Here is a 22,666-nt window from a genome sequence, read left to right on the forward strand (position 1 = left end):
TTATCCATGCATGCAACAACAAAAACTTTCCTTTAAAACAAAGACTTATTCATCGAGCTGAATACGACCATAATAAATAGTAAAGTTTTCCTTCAAAAAATTTAACGGTGTTTCATTTTTAAATAATTATTGGTTAACTTAAACCACCTCTAAAATCTCTCTATCTCTAATCTCTATGTCTAATACTAAACCCATCTAAGGTTTAGTGACCCATGTGACTGCTTTATGGCATGTAAATATTGACTAATAATGGATCCAACCAAAGTAACCGAACTAAGGAAGAAAAAAAAAACATATACAAACGCGGAGGGACAAAACATCAGTGTCAAAGTCAAAAATTAAAAATGCTCGAATGTTCTGTCTCCGTACTATTGGTAATGCTCTGCTTCTTTTCCACACTTTACATATTAGTATTACATAACCCTTTCAAAAAGTAATCAACATGGGGGATTAGTGGAAATTTTAAATTAACAATTAACTTATATCATCTTAAAAAGGAAAATTATTAAGTGTGTTTGTTTGTGTTTAGCCACTGCTGTCGTGCGTTTGAGAGCTTTGGGATGTGATAATATTGAAGCTACAATAAACGCACGTTTACAACATATTTAACGCAAATACAAACAAAGTTAAGTATACAATTGAAACCACTTCTAAGTGGGAAAAAAAAGTCTTCTACTAAACTACAAAATATAGTTTCACAAAAGTTACGTTAACTCGGTAAAAACTCTTTAGAATGCGATAAATAAATGTCAAACTCATAATAAGTAGTATTGCTCTTTAAATAATCAGGGAAGTTTTGTTTTCAATATAAAATTGAGAATTGGAATTCACCATAAATATTTTATACTCACTAGATATTAATGGAGTTTGCACTAAATAAACAACTAGAACACATAAAAAAATTGAAAGGTATATATCGAATTATGCCATCATATGATCCAGAGAGTCATGTATACGTGCATCATAGTGAGTTAGTGACGCAAGATTTCCCAATCAATTTAAATTGCAACCGAATATTTTTTTCAAAAAAAATTAGAAATAATGAAAATGGATTAAATTAATTAAAAAAAAGGCATTTGTTATCGCTGCATAACAAACTTATAAGTAAGCAAACAAAGTGTGTGCACTGATATAGGCCACGATACCCTACAAATACAACGTTTGAAGGCCATGATAGCTCCATTTGTTACGCATATATATGAAGGGATAAGGCTGCATATGCATCTACTTTATAACTTTAAAAAAAATGGTATAACTAAACCAATTATAACTTGATTAAGTTCCATGATCAACAGTCAGAAGTATTAATTAATGTCTCAGTTTTTTTAATCTCTCACTTTTGGCAGCGCACTTGGTGCTTAAAAGAGAGATTGCGATGTTACCAATTAGAGGAATTTTTTAGGGACCAATTAGAGGAATTATAAAGTACATGTGTAAAATTGATGTGTAGTGATACAATTGATCTTCAAATCAATAGTTAAATGAACTATTGTTCAATAAAAATTATTTTACCTCATTTAAAAATAAGAGCAATGATATTTGTATATCTATTTAATGATAACTTTAGCGATAATCATATTTTTTTCTCTTTTTATTGGTCAAAAATAATGGAGAAAGAAAAGGAGAGATGATAAGAATAACATGTGAGTATGAGAGAAAAAGTTGTCAAAAATAGTTGTACAAATATCATTTCTCTAAAAATAAGTGTTAAAAGTCTTACGTTTACCTCAATTAAGTTTCTCTCTTTTTGCTTGTTGGAAGAAATGTTACTCTTATTTTTTATTATCATATGTGGTGGTTTAATCTTCTAGTTTGTTTTGTTTTTGTCACGTAAGCTTTTCTTATTTTCCTTTTCGACTCACCTTTGTAACTATTTGTAAATTGTAAGTGTTTTGTCCCCACACTACTTGTGTTGGATTGAATGCTTTGTTCCTATTAATATATTCCATTTTAGTTTGTTAAAAAAAAGGCTTAATAGCAGTTTTAGCCTCCTAATTTTTTTAAAGTTGCGATTTTGGCCCTTTAAGAAAAAAAAACTACAAAACCGCCCCCTAAGTTTTGCATTTGTGGCAGTTTTGGCCCCCAAGGCCAATTTTGACTCGGTCCGTGGCACCCTAAGTGATGTGCCACGTGTTATTTATTTATTTTTTTACCAAAAATTGGCCTTATGGGGTCAAAACTGCTACAGTTGCAAAACTTAGGGGGCGGTTTTGTAGTTTTTTCTTAGGGGCTCAAAATCGTAATTTCGTGAAAGTTAGGGGGCGAAAACTGCTATTAAGCCTAAAAAAAAGCATTAAAGAGTCTCATATTGAATGAGATGTGGTTTGACTACGTATTTATAAGTAGGGACAAGGTTCGTCTTACAAGTGGCTTTGTAAGGATGAGTTACGTTCAATCCAAAAGTCTAATATGATATCAAAGTTTATCCAAGATTTGTTGAGCCAAATTCTATCAAGTTTCCGTTATATGCCACTATGGTCACACTCAAGATGTCTAGTTTTGTGTGCGACGAGTGTGTTAAAGAGTCTTCATGTATAAATTTGCTTGTTAGTGGGGCAGACTTCACCTTACAAGTCAGTTTTGTAAGATCGAATTAGACTCAATCTAAATTCTAATAATAAGAGTTACAAAATACTACATTTTATCAAAAAATTATCAATGAAATAACAATTAAATTAAAATAGTCGTGTTAACTTATTATACCATAAGGTGCATATTTAGGAATCCATATGTTATGAGAAAAACAATCTATAACATTTTGATAAAATCGACAGTACAATTTTCATTACTTTAATCTTTAGTATACTAACAAATATTTGAATGACACGTGTTAATATTTTCCTACTTTTATAAACAATGAAATGCTTATTTTATTAATTGAATTTTTTAAATTTAAAAGCTTTAAAGATAAGGTATTTTTTATGGTGGTCAGAATTGAAACCTCGAACATTGCATATTTTATGCATTATCCTATCAATTGAATTAAGCTCACAAGTACAGATAAGCCAGAAAAAGAATATTATTTTATTTGTTAAATTCTTCAATTACAATCTACCGCAGAAACACCCTACCAATTAACAAGTCAGCTTAATTAACTTCTCTTTCCATCTGTTATTCTCTAGAAAAGGTTCCCACTTTCAGGTTTGTGGGGTAAGAGCCATGTTTTAGGGATATATAAGCAACAAAAAACTAAATGATCCTTAAAAGGAAATTCCCACTAAGAAATTCTTTATGATAAGAGGAATTATTTACTTAAAAGAAGGGGTAGTGAGTGAGCCTATGGTATGCATGATAGAAGAGTCACAAAATAGAAAAAGGATTAACTCCATGCAACTTAAGCTAAGTGGAGCATAGCTTTTCATTAATTTAATTTAAACTTTAGAAAATGGGTCTGCCTTATTCTCCCTCATGATGCTTCATTAATTAGTTGCTCTTTACATGTTTATTCTTTCTTTCTTTTTTATTTTTAATTAACTTTCACAGTTAAAATTTTCACTATTTTGTTAGTAGTTTAGAGAGATGCTAAGTAATGCAATACGCGAGTTGCTTTGGGAGAATATGCGTCGCCTAATCATTTGAGCCACTTGCCAGATCGTGTTGTGTTGTGCCATAAAATAAAATAATATGATGGTTGCTCTTTTGGAAGATAACTTGCGAACAATATTTTTTGTGTTTTTAAACGTCTCTTATAAGAAAAAGATTTGAATATTGTTTTTCAAGATGAAGACTAAATAAAAGACCAAAAGGGCACCCACAAATAATAAAACACGTTACAATTTATGAAACGCATAATCGTTTTAAACCTTCTTTTTTTCATTTAAATTATTTAACACCTTTATATGAAAACTTACTTTTCCCACCTTTCACTCTTCTCACGCTTCCTCCGACTTTTGACTAAAATACTCTCACTGTTTGGATTATATAATCCAAGCAAAGAAAATATGACTCGAATTATATAATCAAAAATATGTTTGTATGTAAGCAACTTCAAAAAACAAAATAAAATAACAGAGTAAAAACAACTTTTGCTTTTGTCAAATTAACCTATTAAAAAAAACACTTGTCAAATTAAATCAAAAAAATATAAAATTATCATAAAAAAATCTAAAAATCAAATAAAGCTAATGCATTTTTTTGGTTTTTTTTTTCTTTAGAATATGAAAAATAAATATAAAATGGGTCTAAATGATAAAAATTTGAATTTTGAGGAGCGAAATTCCATAAGAAGTTCTTTCGAGAGGTGTCTTGTTTCTTGATTTTTTTTTTCTTATGATTTTTAAGGAAAGATCAGAGCAAATCCAATCACGGCTTAAGGAAAGATCAGAGCAATCCAATCACGGCACGACAAAAACGACAAACAATGACCTGAAACACAAGACACACTTGAGCAGTGGATTATAATTGTTAAACTGACTATCCATATAACAAAACAAGTTCATATTTTGTGCAGATACAATTCAAATTATATAATCTAAACTTGTTTTTTCCCTTTTTTGTTGGCAAATGGAGGTTTATGAGGGGTGTTTGGATTTTATAATCCTTACAAAACAATCACTTTAAATTTTACAATCCCTTTTTTGTTGAAAATTCATTTTTTCACAAACAAATAAATAATAATAGGCAAAAATCTCATTTCGGATTATATAATACGAAAAGTAAAAGAAGTTTTTGAGATATTAGAGGGTGCACGAGAAGAACGGAGGGAGGGAAAAGAAATTCGCCTTCATATGATTTTTTGGCGAAAATAGTTTCACATTCTAATATCATATGAAAAGGGGGTGCACGAGAAGAACGAAGGTGTAACGCCCTCTTTAATTATTTGATTATTTTAATGAGTTTAGAATATACTTATATGATTTGTGTGATTTATATGATTTATTTTGATGAGTGATATTTTGTTATGTTATATGTTGGTATTTATTAGTATAATATATATGCTATTTGGTTTAGAAATATATATGTTATAGAAATATATTTGTTATGGAAATATTTTTTATATTATATATATATATATATATATATATATATATATATATATATATATATATATATATATATATATATATATATATTAGAATAGAACATTGAGTTTAGGGGTTGTTATGAGATTTTAGAGAGTTTGGGGGGAGAAAGAGAAATAAGATAAAATAGAAAAGAAAAGTTATAAATAGGAGAGACCTAGTTTAGAAAAACATAACGTACGATCAATTTTGGAGAAAATGGAGAAAAAGCCAAGAGAAGGGAGAGAGACCTAGGAAGCTGCGATTTTTATATTCCAAGGTAAGGGTGAGACTAACATTCAATAATCTTGAGTCTATGATTCTGAAAATTGTATTTAACATGTTGTAGGTTTAGTTTTTTGAGAATTTGAGAATTAGGGTTAAGAGTGATGATTGTGATGATTTTGAATGAAAGTGAAGTTGAATAATATATGTTGCTTTTTCTGATTTTTCTTTTCATCTCTGCCCCGAATTTGAAATGAAATATGGTATTGATAGGTCAAGAATTGGTCTTAGGTGTAAACACGAAAGTTGTAGGTATGGATGTTAGCTTTCTAATGTCGTTGGTCTGACGTCAAAACGATTTATAGAACTTGAGTTATGGTCAAATTGCTGCACGTAGGTCACAGTGAATTTTTATGAATTTCAGCACAACTTTGTCCGAATTTGAAATGAAAACTGGTATTGATTGATACAGAATTGGTCTTAGGTGTAAACACGAAAGTTGTAGGTATGAATGTTAGCCTTCTAATGCCGTTGGTTTGACTTCAAAAGGATTTATAGAACTTGAGTTATAGTCAAATTACTGCACGTAGGTCACAGTGAATAATTGAATATGATTGATGAATTAGTATATGAATGTATATGTTTATGAGTATGATGTTGTTTATGATTGATGAATTAGTATATGTATGTATATGTTGTGAATACGATATTGTCCATGATTGATGAAGTATTATATGTATATATGATGTTTTAAGATGTTGGTTATTATTTGATGTTGTTATATTGTGATATAATTGTATATGCATTACTTGAATTATATGTGAATAATTGAGACGTTGTTGACTTGCATTTGATATTATTATGTCATGCTGTTTTTGTATACTGTTGTGTTGCTGTTGTTATTTAACTAAGCTGCATGAGTCGGTCTAAGTTGATTAAAATGATGAAGTTCCAAATTATTGGATTATATAAGAGGTTGTCGATTTAAGATGTTTAAGAGATCGAGTCTATGCATTAGCATTACATTGTTGGGGGCTTGATGCCCTGGAGCCTTTGCTCACTTAAGTTGAGGGCTTGATGCCCTGGAGCCTATTTACGCTCAAACACGTTGAGGGCTTGATGCCCTGGATTGGTACCACATGCATATAGAAGGTCTAAGTTGCATAGTCAAGTCGGAGTCGCATTTGTCGAGTCAAAGTCGTTGTTGATGAATTATCATTCATGAGTTGTTATGAAGTTGTTGAGATGTCTTCTATCCACGTGTTGTTAATGAAGTACTTATGAATAATTATGATTATGACATTGTTATGTTGTTTATGATATTGATTTTGATGATGTTTACGATGTGATGTTTAAGTTGCCAAGTTGTTGAAGCTGTGATTCTCTATATGAACTATTAAAGATGTGATATATGATGAATATTATGATGATTTTAGGTTGTTAAATATAATTATTGAATTATATGCTTAATATTATTGTTTTGTGAAATCTCACCCCTTCTGCTTGGAAATGTTGCTCTTCGTATGAGTAACTTGCAGGTAACCAAGAATAGTTGATGCCGTGTGAGCTTTCTCTCTCGTGTGTCTTAGGTGCTCTGATACGTAACGGGATGGAAACTTTGTTATTGCTTTTCTATTCCTTACGTATTGTTTTAGAAGATTTATGACTATGTTTTTAGATTAGATTTTTATGAGACATTTATGAAGAGGCCTTCGTGCCAAAAACTATTTTAGTTATTGAATAAATTCCGCTGCGAAGTATTAAAGATCTTGTATTTGAATTTTAAAGGATAAATAGTTATTTATTCAGTTTATGATTTTAAGAAAAGAATGTGACATTCCGTTTATGTTGAAAAACTCTGATTATTTATGCGAAATTTTTATGTTGGGAAAACGGGATGTTACAGAAGGGAGGAAAAAGAAGAATGAATGGCCTTGTTTTTCACATTCTTACAAAAAAAAAAGGGGGAATATCTTACGCATCCCCATTATTATCGCACCCCTCTAATGATATGAAAATATTCTTTCTATTTTCAAATTTTAGAATCTGAATACCCTTTATAATGTGCGCGTTCCCCTATAGCGAGGATGTTAGCCACGATTTACTGTGGCCAACTCTTTTTTTTTTCTTCTTTCTTTATGACTTTTACAAATTCGAATATTAAAATCATAACTGTAAAAAACTAATTTTAAACATCCAAGTTTTAGAATCATAACATGTCCTTTACGTGGTTCAAACACGTTACAATTTGCGAAACGCATAATCGTTTTAAACCTTCTTTTTTTCATTTAAATCATTTAACACCTTCATATGGGAACTTACTTTTCCCACCTTTCACTCTTCTCACGCGTCCTCCGACTTTTGACTAAAATACCCTTACTGTTTGGGTTATATAATCCAAGCAAAGAAAATATGACTCGAATTATATAATCAAAAATATGTTTGTATGTAAGCAACTTCAAAAAACAAAACAAAATAACAGAGTAAAAACAACTTTTGCTTTTGTCAAATTAACCTATTAAAATAACAGTTCAGATTTTAAATCCTGAAAAAAGCAATTACCCAAAGTTGAAACGTGGCTAACTTCCTCAATAGAAAGGACACACACATTATAAAGGAATAGAGAGAGTATTTTAGGAATTTTTAAGGGATGCCAAAGCACGGAGGTGGAATAATAAATTCTAAAAAAAATATTGAATTAAAACAAGGCCCAATTGTCAAACATCAGTCCAATACTGCTCTTAGCCCATTTCCAATAATTGGGCCATTTCCAACGAGGCTTGGAGAAATAAAGCAAGTTTAACTCTTAGATTTCTATACATATTTAATTAGGAAATTGCTATTCTCAATTTTGATTTTGCTCATTCTCTCAATTCAGCGTGAGTTAACTCATACCGACACTTTTAAAATTGGTTTAATCACTTTTTTTCATAAGAGAAAATAGATTTTCTAAAAGTAGTCGTAACATATGTGACACAAATGATAGATACTAAATCTTTTTAGTCATTTAATCTAATGTTCAATCCATAACTGATGCATATGAAAAAATATTCATTTAATCACTTTTAAGTTCAAAATTATTGATTACAAAGTGAAAAACAACCAACCATCTACAACTTCAAGCCAAATTAGAAAAAGAAATGTAAAATTAACAAATCATGGGAAGATTTCATTAAATGTTCATACTAACAAATATTCGTAACATTTAGAATTGTTTCTTTGTTTAAAATGTTAATTTTCCCTACTCTGTTTTTTTAGTTAGAATTTGATGCTTTCAAAAAATAATACTACCTCCGGTCCTATTTATAAGAGAAATTTAGATCAACAAAAGTGAATGTATTTGGACTGAATTTTTAACTAGATACATCAACTTTTGTTGACCAAAAATTCTCTTATAAATAGGACCGGAGGGAGTACTAGTTGTACTCGATAAAAACTCATGAGAAAAACTGAAGTAGCCAAAGTTGGAAATGAAGAAGACAAGGTGAATCTGTGCACTGTGCACATTGGACCACCAAATTAATTGCAATTTGCATGGAAATTTGAGAGGGGACCGCACGATATCCGCATACTTTTTCAAACTTCAAAAAGCAGAAATAAAATAACATGATATAAAGTTGCACCTTTAATAAGATTATATTATGCCCTAGGAAAAAAGCACAATTTAACATACATAAATTTATTCTTCAAAAAAAAAAAAAAACATAAATTTATCCTTCAAAAAAATACATTAATTTATCGAGCAGTAATATTGATTCGGATGGTAAAAAATTAGTTCATTTTATGTAAGAGTGTGGATTCAACTTTAGATGTAAGTATAAGAATCTTTGGTAAATAATATTTTAAAATTTGTATATTCCGATGAACTTCATTTTAAACTTTATATTCATAAAAATAAGGACATAAATTTATCTAACCAATGAAGGTTGCCACATATCTTCCACTCATATAAGTGTTCACTTAAAAAGTTATAAGCAAACTTCATCGATGATTCTTCGTATCATTTTATAAAAAATTAATGATATTATTACATCATCTTCTCTATTTCTATCTCTCTTATGATGTATAAGAGATTAGGATCTCTCAAGTGACAAAAAGAAAAAACTTAAGGAAATAATGTGAGAATATTGACCACTGAGGGGATACTATTTGAAATTTTAAAATGGAGACAAGTTGATTAATATACATTGTTTAATGGTTGAGATGTGAAAATTGAGTAAACACGAGAAAAAAACAATGGAGATAATCCATTTCGTGTATAAGAGGTCTAGGGTATCCACCCATATTCTCCCTTCTATAAAATAAGTCTCTGTGATTTATTTATTTTTCACTTGAGCACATAAATTTATCTGGTCAATAGAAAAAGTACATTAATTAATTTATTTAACTCTTCGATTGTAATCATGAATATCTTTTTTCATTGTAGGGTATTTCCCCCAATTTTGCATAATTAAGATTACGTCCACCCTAAAATTTAGCAATTTGAACTTGCATAATTTAATGTTTAGTAGTTTGATAGCACTAAATATCATGTATAACAGCAAAAAGAAAAGTACTTAAATTTATTTAATCCGTTCATTTAGGTTCTAGTGACCAATAAAAATTTGTATTTCAACATTTTCTTAGGGACCTATGAGAATTTAAAAAAAATAAACAAAGGAAAGAGTGGTACCAAATTCTTTTTTGTTTTGTTTTGAGGAGTGGTACCACTAAATCCTTGATTTGTACCATGATGTGAAGGTGCATCTGTTCCGTTCATACTCTCATTAATATTTATGATAGTGAAAACAAAATAATTGGTAAAATGAAAAATGTTTACTAATTTGATTTCATTATTGAGCTTGTGAGTCTCTCTTTTTAGAATGGTAAAGAGAAAAAGGAAAAGAAACTTATAGTACCTTATTTTCTTAAAGAAAAAGAAGATTCCAAAAATCAGATAAAGAAAGATACAAACATGTATGAACCATCATCAATATGAAAAGTTAAAGTAATAAAGTTAATAAGTGGGAGAAAGCTGGTTGAGTAGTGATGCTGATCTCAAACAATCAATTAATTTTTTCAATCAACCAAATTTCTTGATGCAAATTATTGTACTTTGTTTTCTTCCTATCTTCAATGGCTTTATTTTTTCTCTTTCTCCTAACACTTCTTGTGTTAATATCATGTGCATCTTGCCAACTTCAAGGTATGTGTATAATGTATGTAGCCATGCATGCTAATTATTAACTAGACTAATTTTTATAAACATTAATTAAATTCCTAAGTAGAATATGTTTATTCATTCTATTAATATCATGTCATTTTTGTGATGCAGAATTTATAAGCATTGATTGTGGAGGAACAAGAAGTAACTACACTGACACAACCACAGGACTAACATGGATTTCAGATTCTGAGATTATGAAACATGGAGAGACAGTGGAAGTAAAAAACCCTAATGGAAACAAAGTTCAGTATCAGAAACGCAGAGATTTTCCAACAGATAGCAGAAAATATTGTTATACACTTGAGGCTGAAGAGAGAAGAAGGTATTTGGTAAGAGCTACTTTTCAGTATGGAAGTTTGCAAAATGGAGACACATACCCTCAGTTTCAACTTTACTTGGATGCAACTAAATGGGCTACTGTGTCAATTTATGATGAGTCAAGAATATATGTTAAGGAAATGATCTTTAGAGCACCTTCAAATTCTGTTGATGTTTGCATCTGTTGTGCTACAACTGGTTCTCCTTTCATATCTACTATTGAGCTTAGACCCTTGAATCTTTCTATGTATGCCACTGATTTTGAGGATGATTTCTTCTTGAAAGTAGCTGCAAGAATTAACTTTGGTGCTCCAACTGGTGATGCTGTCAGGTTTGGTAGTTTCCCCTTATATTTTTCTTTGATTGAATATCAATTTAGTCTGTGAAATTGTTGGGTATGACTCATAATTTACTTATAAATGGACAAGTCGCTTCTCCGTTGGACTTGGCCAGTTCGTTTGTTACGATATGACTGGGAGGTGCGGGGACTTTGCCCCTCACTATATGGTTCATAGTAATTTTGTAATTTGTAACCCTAAGATTGAATAATAGAAAGTCATTGCAGTCACTCTACTGTCAGAGATGTGAGAAAAATTGTCAGAATTCTATGATCAAATCATATGTGTTCTTTGTTTGCCTTTTTCGTGTATGTTATCTTTTGAACCAGGGTTTCTGTTCTAATAGTTACTACGATTGAACATCTCTGGTTATATTAATCCTATTGGATCAATGAGTTTAGTCCCTAAAATTGTCTAACAAAAATTAATGTAATTAAGAGTTTTCAAATTCAGAGATTATTTTGAAGTTTCGCTAATTTTAGAAACCAAGTTGTTTCTGTTCTAGAGTTTTAGAGACTAAATTGGTGATTCCCTCATTTATTAACATCTTCCGTAGTTTTTTGCTCAAAAATATCAAATATTTGGTACTGTCGGCTTGATTTATGTATATAATGTGTATCAGGTATCCGGAGGATCCATATGATAGAATATGGGAGTCTGATCTTGGAAAAAGGCAAAATTTTCTTGTTGGGGTGGCCGCAGGAACCGAAAGAATAAACACTACAAGGAACATAGCAATAGAGACAAGAGAATATCCACCTGTTAAGGTGATGCAAAGTGCGGTTGTTGGCACAAAAGGACTACTTAGCTATAGACTGAACCTTGAAGACTTTCCTGGGAACGCAAGAGCTTATGCATATTTAGCAGAGATTGAAGATCTGAGTCAGAATGAGACTAGAAAATTCAAATTGGAGCAACCTTTTATAGCTGATTATAGCAATGCAGTGGTGAACATAGCTGAGAATGCTAATGGGAGCTACACTCTTTATGAACCAAGTTACATGAATGTGAGTTTGGAATTTGTTCTTTCCTTCTCCTTTAAGAGAACACCGGATTCTACTAGAGGACCTCTACTAAATGCAATGGAAATAAGCAAATATCAAGAAATTGCTTCAAAGACATTCAAGCAAGATTGTAAGTTCTTAATATCACTATGTATTTGGGAAAATAGATATTCTGGTGCATGTATTGAAGAAACTCAACAATTACATATGTTGTATCAAATGAACAAATTACTAACCATACTTCTCTTTTCCAGCAAATTTCGTAAATGCATTTTCCTCCTTGTCTGACGAGATTATCCCAAAGAATGAAGGCGATCCTTGCGTTCCAACTCCATGGGAGTGGGTGAATTGTAGTACTGCTACACCTGCAAGAATTACAAATATGTAAAGTCTCCATACCTTTATGTTGACACTTTTATTCCATGCTAACTTCTCATCTAGTAAATTATGTGAATGAGTCATCTATGGCTTATGTTTTTAAAACACATTAGAATTTTGATTTCCAAAAGTTTATACTTTAGAGTGTGAGATACCGATATAGTTATATTCAAGAAAAACATAAGTCAGAAGCATGATGAAATATTGTAATCAAATGTTTCTATTGTTTGCATAACAACATAACATTTTGCCATGGTAAATATTTTCAAGTTAAAGTAGTACAGGTTTTTACTGGTTACAATACCTTGTATTAGAAACTTGTCAGGAAGGAATTTGACCGGTGAAATCCCTCGAGAGCTCAACAACATGGAAGCCTTGACAGAATTGTAAGTTAAACATTCTTCAAAACAAAAAATGATTTTATTTATATTTTTAATTTTAGTTTCACTTGTAATTCATTATTGTTTTCTTAGGTGGTTAGATAGAAACTTGCTTACAGGACAACTACCAGATATGAGCAATCTTATCAATCTAAAGATTATGTAAGTTCTGTAGTTTCACATAGTATCTTGGAAAACACCGTTCTTATTTTTTTTCCTTTCTCATTTTCATTTTATTTTCTTCCAATAATGTATGCAGGCATCTAGAGAACAACAAATTGACCGGTCCACTACCAACGTACCTGGGTAGTTTACCAGGTTTACAAGCATTGTATGTAACATTTATTCACCAATGCTCATCATCTCTACTTTCAGAACAACTTGTAGCATTTTTCGTTGTTAGCTCAGTATTTCTCCAACTGAAACTAAATGTCCCCCATCGGATCTTTATGAACGAATCTATGCCAGGTACATACAGAATAACTCATTTACCGGGGACATACCAGCAGGATTATTATCTACAAAAATCACTTTCATGTAAGTAAGCTCAGCAAAAGTATAGTTTTCTCATATCAGATTAATTTAAATGCAGATGATACAGACTCTTTGAATATGAATTGAAAACAACTTTGGTATCTAGGTTGAAGTAACGGACATTTTCTTTTCTTCTTTCAGCTATGATGATAATCCGGGACTACATAAAAGGAGCAAAAAGCATTTTCCATTGATGATAGGAATTTCTATTGGAGTACTAGTGATTCTAATGGTCATGTTCTTAGCGAGTTTAGTGTTATTGCGTTACCTTAGGAGAAAGGCTTCTCAACAGAAAAGTGATGAAAGAGGTTGGTGAACCAAGTCAAATCTAATACTTTTAGCTTGACAAATATAAATTTCTAGCATTAAAGCATTATTGTGCCCTGCAGCTATCTCTGGACGCACTGGTACTAAACATTTAACTGGATACTCTTTTGGTCGGGATGGGAATTTAATGGACGAAGGTACTGCGTACTATATTACTCTCTCAGACTTGAAAGTAGCTACAAACAATTTTTCAAAGAAAATTGGAAAGGGAAGCTTTGGATCTGTCTATTATGGGAAAATGAAAGATGGAAAAGAGATCGCAGTTAAGACTATGACTGATCCATCCAGCCATGGGAACCATCAATTTGTAACTGAGGTAGAATATTCATACTTGACTCAAAAATCAGTATGACACAAAAGAGGGGCAAGGGAGCTGATCTGGCAAAGCTCCCTCCGCTCCTGCTCCAACTGTTTTGTTGTGGGGGGTGCGTGGGGTGATAGCCCCTGTGTTACGGTTCAGGGGCATAGTTGTAACTTTGAACGTAGTACTATATCTATGGCTTGTAACACTGTAAACCCTAATTCACTCAAGTAATATATGGAACTACAGTTGCTGTAGTCATAGAGGTAGGCACAATTAGCCGAAATGAGTAAACAAACGATTGTGTTCCGTTGTTTGCGATTTGCGTTTTCTTTGATCTTCTGTTACTAGTTGATGTTCTAACAAAAACATTTATGTTCCTTGAATTTTATTAGTACTAGCATTAATTCTCTTATTTTAAATGGGTTGCAAATGCAGGTAGCCCTCCTATCAAGAATTCATCACAGAAACTTGGTTCCTCTTATTGGATATTGTGAAGAAGAATATCAGCATATTCTGGTTTATGAGTATATGCACAATGGCACTCTAAGGGATCACATTCATGGTTTTATTCCACACCCTTGTATTCATCTATATACTTAGTAGTAAAAATTATATCATGATTTAAATTCCAATGTTTTGACAGAATGTTCGAGTGAGAAGCGATTAGATTGGTTGACTCGTCTTCGAATTGCAGAAGATGCTGCGAAAGGTTGATCAAATGACATTGACTAGTTTCTTGGTCCATAAGTAATTTTTAGCAATTCAATTTTCCAAGCAACAGTTAAATAGCAAATTTCTACTTCTGTAGGTCTTGAATACTTACACACAGGATGCAATCCTAGTATCATTCACCGAGACGTAAAGACGAGCAACATTCTCCTAGATATCAATATGAGAGCAAAAGTGTCAGATTTTGGACTCTCGAGACTAGCTGAAGAAGATTTGACTCATATATCAAGTGTTGCAAAGGGAACTGTGGGCTACCTGGATCCTGAGTAAGACATTTGCCTCATATTTCCATGATCAACAGCATTATTTTTCCGTAACACGTTGAGCTCAAATTCTTTTTTACCACATTAACAGGTACTATGCAAATCAGCAATTAACTGAAAAGAGTGATGTATACAGTTTTGGAGTTGTTCTGTTGGAACTGATATGTGGGAAGAAGCCTGTATCACCAGAAGACTATGGACCAGAAATGAATATAGTTCACTGGGTATGTTAAAAAACTAGAAGCTGAAACAACTTGAACATTTAGAGCTTAATTAAGCACTTATACATAAGCACTTCTTATATAAGTGTTTGTGTATAAGTTATCTCTATATCAAAAAATAAAATAAAGTCATACTGTTTTCATAGAAGTTACCAGCTATTATCATAACTATCTTAGAGAGCTAATATAAATAAGTTGAAAACAGCTTACGAACATGTTATAAACTGTTTTCAAAAACTATCTCAGACAGTCTCACAAGTGCTTATGCCAGTAGATAAGCTCCAAGTGTTTTTGCAGGCAAGATCCTTAATCCGTAAAGGCGATATAATCAGCATTATGGATCCTTTACTGATTGGAAATGTGAAAACTGAGTCAATTTGGAGGGTTGCTGAAATAGCCATGCAATGTGTAGAACCACATGGTGCCTCAAGGCCAAGGATGCAAGAAGTGATTTTGGCTATACAAGATGCTTCTAAGATTGAAAAAGGAACAGAAAGTCAACTAAAAGTATCATCCTCAAGTAGTTCAATACCACAATCTTCAAGGAAAACTTTACTTACAAGCTTTCTTGAAATTGAAAGCCCTGATTTGTCAAATGGTTGTCTTCCATCAGCAAGATAATAATTATTATTTTTTCCATTCATATAAACTTATCAATGTACCTACCTGCCTAATAAGGCCTTATGTGGGTAGGTGAGTTTTTTACATTACATATCACTAGTTTTGTTAATCCTCATACTATTAAGTATTAAATATATGTTTATAACACAGTGACAAGATATATAAGCTCAATAGAGAATTGGGAGAAAATGAGAAATTAAAACTGAAATTTATTCAGAATACTACTTATGTTGCTTTGATCTTTAAAAGTGTTTGCAAAATGAACTTATCACTTATCAGTAAGTTGATGATTTTTTTAACTAATTTGTATAAACAAACTTTCGGATACCAAAATAATGCAAGGAAGGTATGATAGAATGTGAATCACAACTCCTCGCTCTTATGCAGATGGGTGATATAGTGGGCTGGTAATGTTATATGGGATTGAACCAATAACTTGATATTTTATCACCCACGTGCATAGAAGCGAAGAATTGTGGATTCAAACCCGCACTTCAGCTTATCAAATGTCATGTCCTTAAAGCCTGTTACAATCTCATTTGTACTTAACAAACAAATTAGGTAAAAGTTATTAGAAATAAATGTTTGCCTCTACCATAATTTGATCCTTTCTAAATGCCAAACATCCAATGACAAATAAAAATCTACCTGCTTTATGACGGGCATTTGGTAAAAAATGAAGCTATCAGCCAGAATTACTCTTTATATTTTAAGCACCTAATTAGCAAATAGACAATAATTTGTAGGTTAAAAAAACCCGTGGGACAACAGGTTGCCAATGTTGTGGCATTTGCCAGGTTACAACCGTTCTCTAATTTTTTATTTTTTATGTTTCATTCTCTGTTTCTCAAAGGAAAAAAACTTTGTTAATCTAAAGTTTGGTCAGGGGTAAATATAGTTTACGAATAAAATTTCAATCAAGAATCAAATCCAGATTTTTCTAAACAATTTATCTAGAGTTCAAGAACTACTTGTGTTCAATCACTTATTAACTTTTCTCTATTTATTGTTTAGGCCTTAAATGATTTGATTGTGACTCGTAAGAATAACTTATTTACTTGAAAGCTCAAACTATCCGTCAATAATCCCCTTCGTTGTTGTTGCATTAATTAAGCATATTAGCTAGAACTAGAACAATCTTTACAGTCCTATAATAATATTAGTATTGATATGTATTTTTTGGCGAAACTCACACACGTTAAATACTAGTGACAAGATTTATTGGTTTTAACTTGGACTTCAATATATTTAGGAAAATGTCTATACTCACGAGGGTAATATTCGGACCAACTACAAGCGTTCATTTATAAATCCGTGAATATTATAACGTCTAATAATAGCAGCCATCATATTTTTAAATTGAAATTTCCAGAAAATTTCAACGGTAGATTCCGAATTTTGATGGATTGTATATCACAAGAAACCTAACCAGGGCATCTAAAAACGAACTACTAATATTGTAATAATTGATGTTAGTTCATCTTAGAGTATATAACTGTATATAAAATTGAGTTTCCATTAATCAGTCAACCCATGCGTGCTTTATAAAAAGAAACAGAAGGATAAGATACATATTAAAATATATTTATATTATATGTATTTAAAATGATAATCTGATCACATTTGTTTAAACTTCAATTCGACTGCAACTCTGCAATTCCTCCTCCTTGACCATGGATTATTTGTGTTTGGATGCTCATTCAACTCGCAAAGAAAACTATTAATCCAATGATCAGTGATCGCATTTGCATTAACATTTTTCAAATGATAAATCAATTATATATTAGATTATATAAATTAAAGTTTATTTAAAAAAATACGCAATTTGTATAGAACCCAATATAGTCCCTCACAAAAATCACCAAATTAATCCCCTAACAGATAAATTAGTATCTTTGTTATAATAAATTAGAGATTAATTTGGATATTATTTGTTGTCATGGATTAAAGTAGGTCGTGGGCAAATTGTAAGGGACTAAATTATAATGTTTATTGAAAAAATTGCAGTTATGGTTTTACAACTTTGAACTAATTTACGTGTCACATCCTCATTCAATAATTTTCTCACACAATTTTAACTATCATTTTAAATTTGAAATTTATATTTGTGACTAAAATTCAAATCACTCATTTATCAGTTTAATTTAAAAAATATATATGAAAATACTAATGAGTACCATAAGAGAAATGCTAACAAGAGATAGCTATAAAACAGCCAATCTAAATTGGCTGAGTTGATCACGAATTCACTAATATGTAAGGTTGTGGGTTCAATTCTATGAGTTTTGAGATATGTCATGATCCTGATCAACTAAACTTTTTTCTATTAACAAAAAAAGAGTTATAAAGAAAATACATGTGAGTAGTTCCAACCAACTTTTCATAATACACACGAGTTAGAAATGGAACACATGTCCATTTACCGAAGAATACAATTCTTTTACAACTTAAATTAATTCATTATGGTTAACTTATCTTGTTTTTATTTTTCTTTGAAAAGGTAATTTATCTTGAATATAATAATATAGATTGTGTTTTTTTAAAAGAAAATATAAATTGTTATTGTTTCAAAAAAGATTATCAGGAAAGAAATTGAAATTTGAAAAAGTAGCGAAACTAAAAATACGATAAAATAGGGAATAGGAAAACCCCACTAGCCCCACTATATCATATATATCAATAGTGGGATAAGGAAAGAGAGAGAATAAATAAGTGCATAAATTTTTTGAAGAAAAAAAAAAGGATAAGAGATTATTAAATAGTAGTAAATGGGATAGTTTCGTAAGCTAATCGTATGTATGATTCTTAATAATTAATGTCGTAGCGTAGGTCTGTTTTGACAATGATGAACGCATCTTTTATGTTACGGCATTCCTTACCTCACCCAACCAAACCCACCTCTTTAACAAAAACCCAACCACACTCCTCTAATCCTAATTAATCAATCTTCATTCTCTAAACTTCCAAACCTTTTTTTTTTACTTTTCTTCATCCAAAATTTTCTTTCTTTTCCCTTTTCATTTGGAATTTTGAATCATAAAAACTCTTGATCATCTTCGCCAGTTCATCAACTTTCCACAAAGTTATTATGGCAATGATGCCGTACTACCTTTCGAGGTTACCTTATCAGGATTCTCTTCAAATACTTGAGGCTGATATTCAACAAGCTAATTCTTTGTAAGTTCCTTTTTTTTTTTCTTTCAACTTTCGTTTTCTGATAGATAATTGTTAATTAATTAATTAATTCTCTTTAATTTGAGTTATGGTTTTGTTGATTCTAGGGCTGCTGCAATTCCAAGAGCAAGAGGAGGGACTCTTATTAAAATGAAATTGGTTTGCAATCAATTGGCTCCACTATTACTATTATTTCTTCAATGGATGGATTGTTCTTGTGCTGCCTTTTTGCATAGTTATCTAAATCTTTTCCACATACTTATATATAAGGTCAGTTCATTTGTTTCAGACCCAGGTCATCACGTCTAGTCTTACAATTTCCACATTTTTGTTAGTTGAGCTAGAACTTGTGTACGTTTCTTTTCTCTTTTATTTGAACTTATTGTAGACTATAAATGTTGTTGATGTTATTTTATTATAACACAGGAACCAAATGATGGTAGATCAAACATGTCTACTCGTGGAAGGAAGGCAACCATTAAGGACTTTTATGGTGTGTGAATAAATTTGACTTACATAAAGTTTTTTTTTTTCTTCTTCTTATCCTAAAATGTATTGTTTTTTATGGCTGCATTGACTGATTATTATTCCTTAATTTGTTGTTCTTTTGTCATTGAAAAAATTGGACTTGCAGCCGTTATATTGCCATCTCTTCAGCGGCTTCATGGTAGTTTCGACGACACGATGGAGACTTGTGAAGAAGGGAACACAAGTTTAGAAGGTTCAAGTTGTGGCAATAAAGTAATCGAATTTGAAGGAGATGGGAAATTAACCAATGTTGATTTGCAAAGAGAAGATGAGTGTGGGATTTGCTTAGAGCCTTGTACCAAAATGGTTTTGCCTAATTGCTGCCACGCCATGTGCATCAAATGCTACCGCAAGTGGTAATTAATCACATTTGTCTCTATCTTATATTAGGCTTGTGTGGATTAACTTATTTATTGAAATAAACATTTGTGTGACTGTTTGAGAGAGCTTATAGGAACAGTTTATGACATATCCATAAGACCATAAGCTATATTCAACTTATTTCCATAAGCTCTCTAGGTTATTTTGTGAAAACAACTTATAGCTTATATGATAAGCGCTTATACCATAAGCGCTTGATTAAGTTATTTATCCAAACAAGGTCATTGTCAACTTGCATAGATGCTTTATTAGTTTATCAGTCTGACAATCTTTCTTCTGCTGGACCTATTTGATTTGCAGGAACAGAAAGTCAGAGTCGTGTCCTTTTTGTCGCGGTAGCTTAAGGAGGGTTAATTCGGAGGATCTATGGGTATTAACTTGTGATGAAGATGTTGTTGATGCCGAAACAGTTTCTAAAGAGGATTTGTTGCGTTTTTACCTCTATATCAACAAGCTTCCCAAAGATAACCCTGATGCACTTTTCCTAATGTATTATGAATACCTGATTTAATTTTCTTTTTAATGAGTAGGAATCAAATTCAGCACCTCGGAGTTTACAACTCTCACAAACCCTGTGCACCAACCACTTGTGTCAGACACGCGTGGTTTATTTGATTTTTTTTTTTCACTAAATAAGAAGAAAATGTGTACATATAGAAAAATCCGGACCGCAAATGTGAATAGTGTCTGGTAAAAAAAAAAAAAAACATTCTGGTCATTTCATCATAGCACTTGTAAGGGAAGTTTCTTGGATTTTTAGACCAGGAAAAACACTCTTCTTTAGTCCCTGATGCATATTTATTATTGTAAGCATTGCTCTTACAATTAACTTGAGATTCCTTGTTTGAGTTGTTGGCTTGCTAAAGTTTTTCAACAAGTTGTAATTAAGATATGAGGGTCTATTAAGCAAAATCTTCTTGCATATTACTTGTTGAAAACTTTAAACAGACTCATGTTGAGAAAATGAATTCATGTGCTTAGATTATATATATTGGTCAAACAAGTTTATGAAGTTTTCGAATCTTCTATAAGCTGTCAAAGTAGACTTTGTCAAACCTAGCAGCATTATTTAATGGTTTGAAGAAATGTGAATTTGCTAGTAGAATACTCTCAACTTATTTGTATGCATATAGTTGTTAGAATCACGGATGTTATAGGTTAGTAAACAATATTTTTTGACAAAAAGTAAACATTTAAAACGTTATTTTACCTAAGAACGGGCTGACTCATTCTTGGAAAATTTGAATCTCTATTTATTAATCAAAATGTGAATTAAGCTAGAATTTTAATTTTAGACCGAAACACTTTTTTTAGATTTGAACTTGATCTTTTAACTCAATAAAACTTGATGAGGTACATATTCAAAAGGGATATGTCCGTAGAAGATAATACTGGGCTGATCCCAATTCACCAAATAGCTATAAAATCCGGAATTGCCCTTGTGCATTCCGGATTTTAAAATCCGGATTCATGTTTAATATTTTGGATTTTATAATCCGGACAATTCTTATGTATAATCAACCATCACACTTTCGCATTTCAGCAGTTTTGAGTTTTGCTTTTAAAAACAACAAAAAAACTAAGTAAAAAATGATAAAAACCTGTCAAAGAAAATCATAAAAATAGCACCAAAAACTTCTAAAAATCAAATAAAACTAATGCAAATTTTTTCGAATTTTTTCCGAGAATATGAAAAATGAAAAAAAAAATGAAAAATGGGTTTAAAACGATGAAATTTTGGATTTTGAGGGGCGGAGTCCCACAAGAAGTCCCTTCTACGGGAGTCACGGTCCTTGAATTTTTTCTTATTTTCTGGGGAAGTTTTGGAGCAATCCGATCAAGTAGCTCGAAAACTCGGTTTTTAACTAAGGACAGGTAACAATGACCCAAAACAGAAGGATGAGAGTTAGGAAGATTAATATTGTCCATAAAATGACTATCCATGTTACAAACATGTTTATAATTTGTGCTGATACAGTTCGGATTATATAATTTGAACTGTTTTACCTTGAAAAAAGGTGTTTAGGGGGTTTTCGGATTATGTAATCCCAAAACACCATGTAACGCGCCCTATTTTTTGAAGTTTCCGGATTACAAAATCTAGAAAAATCCGTTACTTATTTTTTCACCCTTTAACAAAATAAAACACCATTCCAGATTATATAATCCGGAATGCTCCAAGGGTAATTTGGGAAGAAAAAAAATAGGGCGCGCGAGGAAAGGCATAGGGTGGAAAAAGTAATGCTAAAAAAAAATATTGTTATAAATTTATTTGGCATAACTATTGTAGTTCTATATTCAAAGCTTCAATCAATCATAGGAGAATAAACATCGGCGTGATATAATGCGAAATGTGTGACTTTAGTAGGGAGGGAGCATGAGACGAGTTACAAGAGGGAAAAGGGAAAAAATTAGTGTCTTCACCCTTGCTCCAAATCTTCTCCTCTGTGTCGGAGGGTGGAACAATTTAGGTAGACGGTGACGCGGCTGCCCTACCTTGGTCAGAAAACCAAATTGAGTTATCTAATCAGTTCGGATTTGACTTAAACAAGTTGTTTATGTCATCTAGGTACAAGTTCTAATGTAGCGGAGATGTTCGATTTCAATTTTAATTTGTTACCTCGGAAGGACTTTTATTATTTGTTGTGGTCGTGGCAGGAAGTTGATGGTATGTAGATCATATTTTGTGATGGTGGTTGGTTCATTTTCTAACTTTTGAACTCTGGTTGGTGCTT

The 22,666-nt window shown here is 31.5% G+C and overlaps 2 protein-coding genes and 1 long non-coding RNA gene across 6 annotated transcripts; 2 read left to right on the plus strand and 1 right to left on the minus strand.

Annotated features, from left to right (window-relative positions):
* Positions 1-10,081: 10,081 nt before the first annotated feature.
* On the plus strand, positions 10,082-16,006 carry LOC11427112 (probable LRR receptor-like serine/threonine-protein kinase At1g67720). 3 transcript variants are annotated; one of them, XM_039831618.1, is made up of 15 exons: positions 10,082-10,410; positions 10,540-11,080; positions 11,710-12,221; positions 12,346-12,475; positions 12,754-12,855; positions 12,943-13,011; positions 13,109-13,180; positions 13,318-13,386; positions 13,525-13,691; positions 13,773-14,026; positions 14,450-14,576; positions 14,658-14,723; positions 14,823-15,009; positions 15,098-15,230; positions 15,525-16,006. In XM_039831618.1, exons 1-15 carry the CDS (start codon positions 10,341-10,343, stop codon positions 15,846-15,848), a joined length of 2,823 nt encoding a protein of 940 aa, XP_039687552.1. In that variant the 5' UTR covers positions 10,082-10,340; the 3' UTR covers positions 15,849-16,006. The 3 variants fall into 3 exon arrangements, with proteins under 3 accessions (XP_039687552.1, XP_039687553.1, XP_003601851.1); XM_039831619.1 differs by having other exon boundaries at positions 10,083-10,423; XM_003601803.3 differs by having other exon boundaries at positions 10,083-10,410; positions 12,784-12,855.
* Positions 12,220-15,139, minus strand: LOC112420362 (uncharacterized). 2 transcript variants are annotated; one of them, XR_005645246.1, is made up of 4 exons: positions 14,999-15,139; positions 14,838-14,893; positions 12,774-13,367; positions 12,220-12,456 (listed from the first exon to the last, which is right to left on the minus strand). It is a non-coding gene; the product is annotated as an uncharacterized lncRNA (long non-coding RNA). The 2 variants fall into 2 exon arrangements; XR_005645245.1 differs by lacking the exon at positions 14,999-15,139 and having other exon boundaries at positions 14,838-14,938.
* Positions 16,007-18,661: 2,655 nt separating the features above from the next.
* LOC11441072 (E3 ubiquitin-protein ligase AIRP2) lies at positions 18,662-20,878 on the plus strand. Its single transcript, XM_003601804.4, has 5 exons — positions 18,662-19,025; positions 19,130-19,292; positions 19,449-19,515; positions 19,657-19,906; positions 20,232-20,878. The coding sequence occupies exons 1-5, from the start codon at positions 18,937-18,939 to the stop codon at positions 20,440-20,442; spliced, it is 780 nt and encodes a 259-aa protein (XP_003601852.1). The 5' UTR covers positions 18,662-18,936; the 3' UTR covers positions 20,443-20,878.
* Positions 20,879-22,666: the final 1,788 nt, after the last annotated feature.

Source organism: Medicago truncatula, chromosome 3 (genome assembly GCF_003473485.1).
Source record: "Medicago truncatula cultivar Jemalong A17 chromosome 3, MtrunA17r5.0-ANR, whole genome shotgun sequence".
Taxonomy (NCBI): domain Eukaryota; kingdom Viridiplantae; phylum Streptophyta; class Magnoliopsida; order Fabales; family Fabaceae; genus Medicago; species Medicago truncatula.